The 10,707-nt window shown below is 41.4% G+C and overlaps 1 protein-coding gene across 10 annotated transcripts in view; it reads right to left on the bottom strand.

Moving 5' to 3' along the window:
• FMNL2 (formin like 2) overlaps positions 1-10,707 on the bottom strand; it is a 268,459-nt gene that overhangs the window by 24,899 nt on the left and 232,853 nt on the right. For all 10 annotated transcript variants that reach the window (XR_003094270.1, XR_003094271.1, XM_025205197.1 and 7 more), the window contains 5 exons: positions 10,314-10,424; positions 7,413-7,562; positions 4,552-4,653; positions 2,420-2,726; positions 1,691-1,900 (listed from right to left, as the gene is read on the bottom strand). Coding sequence is in view for 8 of the 10 variants with exons in the window: in XM_025205197.1 (XP_025060982.1) it covers positions 1,691-1,900; positions 2,420-2,726; positions 4,552-4,653; positions 7,413-7,562; positions 10,314-10,424 (880 nt within the window). In the remaining 2 variants the exon portion in view is untranslated. The remainder of the gene's footprint in view (positions 1-1,690; positions 1,901-2,419; positions 2,727-4,551; positions 4,654-7,412; positions 7,563-10,313; positions 10,425-10,707) is intronic.

Here is a 10,707-nt window from a genome sequence, read left to right as displayed (position 1 = left end):
AAGGAAAGATGGAATGATATGGTAGCAGATAGCTGCCTACTTTACAGGTCAGGTTACTGCAGATTCAAGTGGAATGCACATTAAATTATATGACGGATGGCACCAGTGTCCATTTTAGGATCTGTCTAAATCCACTGCATGTTATTTTCCTTAACAGGACATGCAGATTGACAGGCCACCCAGCCGCATCAGCACTCAATTTATTTACTCACATGCAAATGCTGTAAGTAAATCCTAGCTATTGGGACAGGTAGAAAATGACTTAGCTGTTTAGCTTTCTGAGGTTCCACATACTCAGCAACTGCTCCAGGATTCGAACCCAGCATTCTTAATCAAAAAAGCATTTTAAATCCAGTCATGAAAATCTCCCAACCTTATAACAGGAATTGGCGCTGAATGCCTGAGAATTGCAAAGGACCTAGGTGTAATCTTTTCTTCTCATTAATGAGCCTGGTTCAGAGAACTGAATGGATTTTAATGGGCTACGTTGCAGCATGATGTGTATTCCTCTCAATCACTTTTGACTCGAAGAAAATTATATTAATTGTTCCAAGAAAATATGCCATAATGGAGAACAGTCTGACTGAGCACCAGATTTACAGGAAGGTCCATGACAAATGACAACAGTCAAAAAAGGATGGAGAAGAGGTCAGCCAGGAAGACAAGCTGACACTGTGACAAGCTTCCAGATCCTGAAATCAAAATCCCCTCCTCTGCCAAACACGCTCCTTGAATTTGAATGTTGGACCCATTTCAGGAAAAGGAAGGTGAAAAGAAGCAGAGAGCACTGAGGCTTTGCTAGTCCAAGACGACGTGGTGCCAAGTGAATATTACAACAGCACACATGCCTTGAAAACTGAGTGCTATTTTTAACAACCTGTCAGGAAAAGCTTAATCAGTCACCTCAACAATACATGCATTTGTTTGGGGGGGTTTTAACACATTCCATTACGCTCTAGTTCCCTGCGGTCTCTACTTTTCAGAATTTTCCTCCACCAGAGGAAGGTTAAGATTTAAGAGCTGGAGTAATTAGTTTTAAAAATAGCTATTAATCTGAACTCCTCAGCCTCTCTTACTGGACTTAGTGTGTTCCCTTGCTTTCTTGTAAGGGTGAATTTTGTAGACATGAAGTAGTATATTAAATTAATATAATTAGAACTGGTTTGGAAATTGCACCCCACCCCCATCCCACAAAAATACAACAAACCCAAAACTTTCCATTTTTGACAAAGAAATTCTTGAAAAACCTAAAGACCTGAATAAATGTCAAGAACCCAAAACTATGCATTTTTTTGTTTCAAGCCAAAAAATTTGAGGCTTGAAGAGAAACTGAATATATACTTATAAAAACAAACATTTGTATAACATTTTCTGTTTTACCAAAACAGCCAAAGCAAAATGTTTCAGTAGTACACTTAGAGCAAGCTCAGATCTTAACAAGAGGAAGAAACGAGTAGGAGAATGCTTCCTAGCGTTCCCCAGTAATTAATAAATTGCTTGTCCCAGGTGAAATCAGCCCGACAGTCCCCCTTAGAGATCTAATCATGGAGTTCCACCATCTTTTCTTTAATTGACTAACTGTTAAAAGGTCACTCTCTGATGGAGTCCCTGAGCTTTTTATTTTAATTAGTTTCATGAGAAACCCGCAGAGCACTGGTGTGAAGCACCCCCATCCAGATGACAATTTTACCTGCTAATCCTGAGTTGAAAACCACCGTGGGGGAAGCTGTTCCTGGCAGAGGAGGTGCCGATGGTGGAGGTGGGGGTGGAAGCGGAGGAGCTGGCACTGTTTCTGCTGCTGGACCAGGAAGAGGAGGCGGTGGAGGTGGAGGTGGAGGTGGGGGTGGAGGTGGTGGGGGAGGAGGAGGTGGCATAGGTGCTGTCACAGGACCATTTTGTACTACAAAATGAAGGGGAAAATAAATGGTACCTCTTAAAGTATTGTATCAAAACACATCAAATGCCACAAATGAATGACCTCAGAGAAAATTAATAGCCACAACAGATTAATGTCTCTGGAACAGACTCCCAGCTTGTTTAAGCCGATGTAGCTTCACAGACTATAGCAGATCCATGCTGCTTTGAACCATGGATCTTCTATTTCAAATAGTCTGCACACGTGGCTGCTTTACCTACCAGTGCACATTCCATTAAAAAGAATGAAGTGAAAATACTTGCTATGACTCACATTGATCGTATTTTACATGTTTGGGTTAGTCCATTCGGCCACGTGTTAAGCTAGATCCAACAATATCTACCAGCATCACTGACCAGATTGATTTTCTAGTAATGAGCTATTTTTCACCTTCATTGGAGTTAATATCAGTGTAAAGTCACTGTGTGTGAAATCAGACACAATGAGATTTAGCATTACCTTCTACCAAGAGTATTCCTACCACTATATCCATAATATTCTCACCTGCATCAGATGCTGATGGTAACGGTGGTGGAGGTGGTGGCAATGGTACTGAGGATGTAGCCCCAGTAACTGGTCCCATGCAAGTGCCAGCTGTAGCTTCTGACCCTGGTGGTAATGTTCCAGAAGCCACCGCAACAGGAAGAATAGAGATGTCACCATCACCTTTCTTCTGAATTTTAATGGTCCCTTGCTTCTCCAGTTCATGGATTTTTTTCTCCAGGGTTGACTGCCGCTGGATGGCTTCTTCCTTTTCTTTGACCATTTTTCTCAAAGTATGAACCTGAGTATTTGCATCTTTGTAAATTTCCTGCAAAGGAGCCCAGAATAAAGAATGTATCTGCGTTCAAATAATAACATTGCAATATCAGACTCAGAAGAACAGGATGGCACTGGTTTGCATACTGAGCTAAATTATTGCCAAGCTGAGTATTTTGATATGAATCATCCTTCTTCATTTGTCCTGAAGTTCTTTTTGCAGTTTTTCATATGCTGGAACTAAGAATGAGTTCATTATTGATCTGTATAAGGTATCATAAAATCTAGGCATCAAAATGCTACTAGAACTGAATTTGTAGACATTGCTGTTAAAATATTTCCAACCTGCATTAGTGGGATGGTAGATGTGGTGATCAGCAACAGAAAGGTGAGCCAGGGCAGATACGGCCCCTGTCATCCTCCAGCTGCTATTCTTGTTGCTACTGCCATGGCCCTATCTCCTTGACCACCGACCTCACTACTACCCCATGCTAGAGCCACTGTTACCACATGCCCCGTGCCACAGCTAAACCTGCCATCCCTGCGTGAGGCACCCAGTGGTGACCAGAGCTACACCACACACCTCATGCTAGAACTGAAGCTGCTGCCACATGCTCTGGATTAGAGCCAGAGCTGCCATCGCTGCACAGGGCAAATAGCAGGAGCCGGAGCTGCACCACATGTCCTGGGTTGGAGCCACAGCTGCTGCCACATGTCCCAGGTGGGAACCACACTGTGTCCCAGACTGGATCTAGCCCGCAAGGAGCCTCAGGGTCCAGGTCCAGCCTGGGGTGCAAGGCAAGTCTGACACCTCCACTCTACCCCAATGATATTCCAATTGTGTCCATTGGAACCAACAAGACTTAAAACAAAAGAAAAGTAGACACACTAAAACACTTAAAAGCTTTAAATACAAGACAAATATCTAGTAGAAATTAAAACATTTAACAGTTTGTGGTGTACACTGCTTCTTCCCATTTCCCTCATAAGGCCTTTTCAACTCAGTGTGGAAGTGGCTCATTCCCTAGGTACACAATCCTCTCAATGAGATCTATGCATGGACAGTTCTGGAAAAGAGCTGACAATGATAGATGGTGCAGATATAACTATAGATATATATTATGAAGGAAGAAAGTCTTGTTATCTGAACAGGCTGATAGTGTTTGCCTGAGCCAGCCCAGCTTGTTAGCTGGTTTTCCTCTTACTGGACAAAGGTTATGAATAAAGCAAGGTCTGGTGAGTTGCTGAAATAGGAAGCACATTACTTGCTGTGACACTGGGAAGTGCTAATTGCTCTCTAGAGAGAGACAATCTTGTACGAAGGCTGAGTTATCTAGAGGTAGAAAATCTAAGAGCAGCCATATCTGAACAGAAAATCTAGGCTAAAGCTTATATCATTTCTGTTGATCAAACCATACCCCAGGAAGGGATAGAACTTGGACTCTACAGAGGAAGTGGATGGTTTGACAACACAGACATGACACCTGCTCACACATCTCTTTGCTATGCAGCCAGATGTTAAAAGCCTTTAATTCGGCCTCTTAATTTTCACCCACAATCAACTGTGTTTGCCAAGCTGTAGGCAGAATGAATTGCAGTCACAGAAGATAATAAGTCTGACTGGGTGGCATGATCAGGGAGTTAAATACTATATTCAACCTTGGTGTCTGTGTCCACAAGTAATTCCACCTAATCTGTTATCAGTGTAAAGATATAGGTCATTCAAAACAGTCAAGTTCAGAACGTTGCAACATTAAGTGCCATGGCTCACTGTCCTGCTCCCGTTTCAAACGGTGCATTCCACACTAAGCACAAAACAAGCTGGAGAGCTTTCTCCTAAATGCTGCATTCAGCTGGGATGCCATCATCACACTTACTCGAACTACGTCCAGTTCTTTGTTTCTCTGCATAAGCTGTTTTTCCAGTTCCACAATCTTTGCCATAGCTTCATTCTCTGTGTCTTGTAGTTTTTCCGATAACTGTTATTTGAGAGAGAGAGATGGTGACTGATTTCCCCACCCAAAAGCATCAGTAACATTAACTAGGAAAGTGGTACTTGCTAAGCTACTGATAATGGATCAAAGCCTGAAATCCTTATGTAAAGCTCCCATAGAGTCAATGGAAATTTTGACTGAGTAAAGATTTCAGTACACGGCCCATGAGTATTTATGTCCAGGGCATGACATGTTTTGAAGGCGCTGGTAAATATGACCACCATTTGTAGTCAGCAGCCAGCTGAATGGCACAGGAACTATGAATTTGCCCAGCAGAGTAGCCTAAAAATAAATCCAGGCTTCCAGACCACTTTAAATTAAAGCAGCTAGGGAAATGGTCAGTTTGACTGGAAAGTCACCAAAAGACAATAACTCAGGAGCCCCATAATGCCATTTCTGCAAAATCACTTGCATACTAGAATCAACACCATGGGAGATTCAGAAGCAGCAGGGTCTGCGTCTTGTCTTTCAATGATTTCCAAATCAAATGCAGTCATTTCACAACTAAGAAGAAGGGATTTTTATTTCTCTAATTTGCCAGCTCTATATACTTAACCTGGGATCTGAAATCACACTATTTTGTTGATTTAGCACATCAGTACCAGTGATTTTGATGCAACTGAGGTCTGATATAGGTGTTAATTTGCAACTGATTTCTATGCATCACACACTAGTAATGACTCTGCAATTGGAACATAATTAACATTTCCATTAAAAACATGAACTTGATAAGAGTACCACGTAGGTAAACATGTTGTTTAATGATATTAGGGGAAAAAAGTGTTAAAAACATTTTTGTTAAGAAGTAAGCAATTAGGGACCTATTAAGCAAGAACATATCATTAGTATCAAGTCACTGTTCAGAGCCAAACAGCACTTTACAGGACAAAGTATATAGTCAGTTCTAACCGCCTTTGAGAAAGAATGCATTTGTTCTAAGCCGATGCTCAACATCTGGAATAAAATTCCTTCAGGAATGAAGGAAAAAACTGACCTTTTTAGTTATTCTTTAAGTAGGGAAAACACTTTTGTTTTAAAACAGGAAAGTCATTTTTCTAGACTAAAATAACTGATAAAAAAGTATGGGATGGAAATGCTACAAGCAAACAGTGCATATTAAAACAGTGCTATTTTTCAGTCCTCGTTACTGAATCTTTACCACTAGAGACTCCAGCTATTTGTTTTAACAAGTCTAAATGCATATCTGTTCTTTATCCACCCTCTTGCAGCATCAGACACAATCCTGTTACTCAGGGATTTAAAATGATCCCAAATGCAGCAGGCCAGGCTTCCTCAGCCTGTTTCTGCTTTACACATTCTTAGTGTAAGTGTTGGAAAACATACTAAACTCCAACAGTACTTTTATGGAATGGAATGTTTATCTACTCTATTTATTTGTACTGTATTGCTATGGAATTTGCAATCTATATGTAAATTAGCTTTTCTATAACTCTTCTTGGGCTCAGAGTGGCAAATGATTCCATCTGGAGCTGGAATTCAACTGAAGTTAAGAACTCCTGAGCTCTTTAAATCCATAAGCTCCAACCTATAAAGCTAGGACTGTATATAGTGCTTGATCCATGATGGGTTCTCCTGTGAGGACACCAAAAACTACATGTACAGGGTATAGAGGCAATAAATATGAGTCCCCAAGACTGAAACAGATTGGTCATGCTGCTTATAATTTAGGTTATAAACAGGTTTCCCTGTCACCAGAGTACCTGGGTTCCATATATATGCCCTGTCTATGACTTCCTGATCAAATTACTAAGTAAGCCCTCAGCCAAAGCATCCCCACAATTCTGCACTGTGTAAATAATACTTAGATGGAAGGATTATTCAAGATGCAGTGAGCTATATCCATATGCTGGGAAAGAGAGATGATCTTCTGATTAACAAGGAAGAGCTGGGCTCAATTTCCAGATGCACTGGAAAAGAAACACTGTCCCTTTGACCAAATTTATACCACCATGGTCAAACAAGCCACGATGACCAATTACACAAAAGGACAGAAGGAAATATTTTCTCACAGAGTCTACTAGAGGCTTGAAGGAAAAAATTATACCTATGAATGCCCTACTATTGGCCAATGAGTGCAGCACACAAGGACTAAAAATACATTTTTTGCATGTCTTGTGTTTCACTCAAAGCTTCTTAGGCATCAATGAAACCACATGGATACTATTATTAAGAAGTAGTCATAGAGACAAATGCTGTCATTTCGCTGCTGGTACGAAGGACTCTGAACTGAATTCCAAGTCAATTCCAGGTTCTAAAAAGCAGCAGCAGCCTCTACCATAGTCCTACTGACTCCAGGTTGGCAGTGTCCCTCCAAGAAATACAGGAAAGACTTCTTTCTTTTTTCTTTTACAAATGAAGGAAACAAAAATTTCTTCATTTCTTTAACAGAGGAAATGCCGCACATAGCAGCATCTAGAGCTCCATAACTCCATAACAAATTTCCATGAGAGAAACCATCCCTGAGACATCTCTTCCTGACATTTTCCATGACTTATTTAGGTTTCAGTGCCAAAAACCTGCTTATTTTCTTATCAGCAGCAGCTGAGCAGCCTCAGTGCATAAATGGCTTCTCTCAGGGAAAGGCTCCTTTACCCTCTGAAGGTCTACCTCTGGCTATGCTTCCTCTTAACCCTAGCAACATCATTTAACAGTTAATGTGGAAGCTGAGATAGCAGATTCTTAATGACACTGAATGGTAAAGTTAATTTCAGTTTTGTACTAACATGAGAAATATTTTCTTCCAGTTCTTCAACCCTTTCCAAAGCTGCATTCTTGGTTTCAGCATCTTCAAGCAAAGCTCCAACATCAAACACATTGTCCAAGTAAGCTTGAATCTGCACCTGTAGTTTGTCACTCTCTGTGTGTTTCAGCTTCTGAAAGTCCAAAGCACAAGTATCATTAATGCATTCAGCAGCAGGCAATAACCAGGCCACCCAGATAGAAAGGTTGCAGGAGTGTCGCAATCAGGTTAGGCCATTTTCATATTTCAGCAAATTGCTGAACGTTCGTAACCTCCCAAAGGATCAGAAATAATAAACAATAAACTGAGGAGGCCCCAAATGTTCTGAACTTAAAAAATAAAGCAAGGCAGTATTTTGTTCTGCATCAACATTAGCAAGTTCTTCAGTGTCCTCTGTTACAGACCTTAATGGACCCTAACAGCACACAGACAATCAGAAGGTAAAGACTCACTGATGCGCCATGTAGATCTGGGACAAACATCTGCTTCTATGAGCCAGATTGATCTTAGGAACTGGCTCAGGTCAGGGATGGCATGGACTTGAGCCACAGCACTGCAGTGGGAAGCTCTGGGAGAGGGTAGGTCATGATCCAGGAGACAAAATACCTACTTCCTGCAACTCTCCAGCATGCAGCAGAAATAGCCCATCTTACCAGTTAGAGAGTGGGGCTCTGATACCTTCCTTACATGCCAGAGGTGGCTACTGCCCGAAGAGGCAGCAGTCCCTGCATGAAGGTATAAAAATACAATGGGGTAACTGCCTGACACGTGAAAAGTTCCCTGTGCCTTACTGTCCTTGTGCACATGCAGAAACTCTGTCATTTCCCCTTGATGAGCCTATATGACTGGGGTTGATTGTAAACAGGTTGGGAAAATATTATAATGAAATCTCCTTTTAGATAAGCAACAGTTTTTGTGCCAATGCAACAGCCCTAGTGCAGAAAGCACCCATTGTCACTGAGTCTAAATATTCCTAGCAGAAAGCAAAAAGTAGCTTTGTCTCTATTGCCACAGAGCAAAGCCAAAAGCCAGCAGGAACAGATGAGCTCCTACACAGCAAAAATACTGTTTTCATGTAAATGTTCCTAATAATAAAACACCAGGGGAGAGAAATACCAGAGGAGAAAAATGTGATATAAAAGCAAAAATTCCTTTAAATAGCACATTCTCCAGAAGGTGCCAGCAAATTTCTAACAGTCAGAAATTGCTAGTCAACAATCCCTAGGGAAGCAGGGTGTGTTTAATTTCTCTGGGTAGGAGACCAGCACCATAACCATTATTCATTTGAAGATGCACCATCCTACACAGACTTTACTCAACAAATGCTCCTCAGATTCAGCAAGGGACTTCAATCACAGGCCAGTATTTTTACAGTATTGGATCTCACTGAATAGGCTCCAATACTGGAAGTGACAAACTATCATTCATGATCACCTGGCCTATTACTCCCAGCTGAGAACTTCAACTTTTGAGCAAACTCCAAAGATGTGACTACTCTCAGTAGAGGGTCAAATTTCCCCTGGGGAGATACAAGTTGACAGAGACAATCAGTACATTTTTGGCACAATATGCATCAGATTCCAAATCTTGTTACTCCTCAAACCTCTCCTAGGTCAACAAATTTCAGTGGAGTCAGTGGATCCATATCTATTATTCTTTCCAATATCCCTTTTATTAATTTCAAATATGACCCTCCCACATGCTGCACTTGGCATGGACTTCTGTGTATGTACACAGATAAGAGGATGCCTTTTTCTTGTAGGTAAAAAATGTATATACTCCTAAATGCTCAGGGTCAACTCCTAGAGAAGAGACATGCTAAACAGACCAATGAGGTTAGACAGGCTTAATGACTATTTCAGCATGTGGATTACAGAGTCAGGTACAAAAACATAACAGACAAGAAGGGTAATAAAATAGTAAAAGGAAGACTGAACAAAGTCAGACAGACAGTTCTGTTCACAACAGACTTCAAGTTTCCAAGCTGCCCGCTGAAATTGTTTCTTTGCCCTTTCAAGTTTTCATTTTTTACAAAGTGATCGTTTATACATGTTGCCTTGCCAGAATCATGGTTGGATTCCTGCAGCACACAGCAGAGTGTTTCACTCCTGGAAAACTCCCCTGACTGAACACGATGGTCGGGACTGAACAAAGCTCTCAGAAGCTGACACGGCTGCAGATGGAATACAGCATTACTGGACCTACTCACTGCTGTGAGGCTGCTGGTAAAAAACACATTTAGCTGCCAAAATGTCTGAAATAAATCCAGCCTTCTCAGCAGAGAGGCTGTTTTACCGGAGATGCATGGGGCATATGGATTCTGGTTCCAGCTCCTTGGAACAAAGGCCATTAAGCTTGTAGAACGAAACCCATGTAGACTATGGGTTTCATTCACCTTGACTGGAACAGAAACTGGTTGCATATTTTGGTTATAAAAAATACAGAGCAAAGGACACATTCTCTCCAGCTCAATAACTCCAACTTGGAGCAGGGTTCCAGCATCAGAAAGTCCACCGAGGAGATTGTAGCAGCAGAAGAGACTTGGAATCTAACCTTTACCAAGCAGTCACCACAGCTCTAAAGCTGTGGCAAAGCTAAGGCAGGAGAGTAGACCTAATATAACAAATCCCTCCTAGAGCTTTTGTTGCTGTGGTTTCAATGGGTCCCCAATAAAGGTGAAACCTTTGAGACGGACTGGCCTTTGCTGATAGAGAGAGATATCATTTTCAACTTTCAGCATCAACCTTTCTGCAACTAACCCCCAGCAGTCACAAAGCATAAAGAAAACCAGGCAAGCTGCTAGCACTGTGCAACTATGGTTAAGTCTGGTAAAACCATTTGGAGACCATCAATTCCAGAAAATGTAATACTAGGCCATACTCACGTCCAAATATTCATCCAGGCCTAATTTGGTAAATTCATACTGGAGATGAACTCTGAAATTCATGTCCTCTACTGAGTGGACAACAATGTTGATGAACTGCATACATGCCACCTGTAGGGAACAATCACCACACAGTAAACATTTAACAAAAAGCAGCAGAGCAGCCTTTTCCACAGAAGAGCAGAATTGACCATGCTGCACTAGAGCACTTCAGGACTAGTCTCCTAACACCTAGCTTTTGGGAAAAGCTGAGGCTTGAGAGAGAGAAGGAAATGGACTGATGATGTACCTGGCCAAGTGAATAGTAGGTGATGTATACACTGGCAGGAGGGGTTTGAAAGTATGAGAGTTTTGGTCTGATCCAATATCTAGTGGGGATATTGGATCACTTTCA

This window comes from Alligator sinensis, unplaced genomic scaffold (assembly GCF_000455745.1).
Source record: "Alligator sinensis unplaced genomic scaffold, ASM45574v1 scaffold61_2, whole genome shotgun sequence".
Classification (NCBI taxonomy): Eukaryota; Metazoa; Chordata; order Crocodylia; family Alligatoridae; genus Alligator; species Alligator sinensis.
The sequence above is the reverse complement of the archived record's forward strand: the minus strand, read 5'-3'. Positions and strand labels throughout refer to the sequence as shown.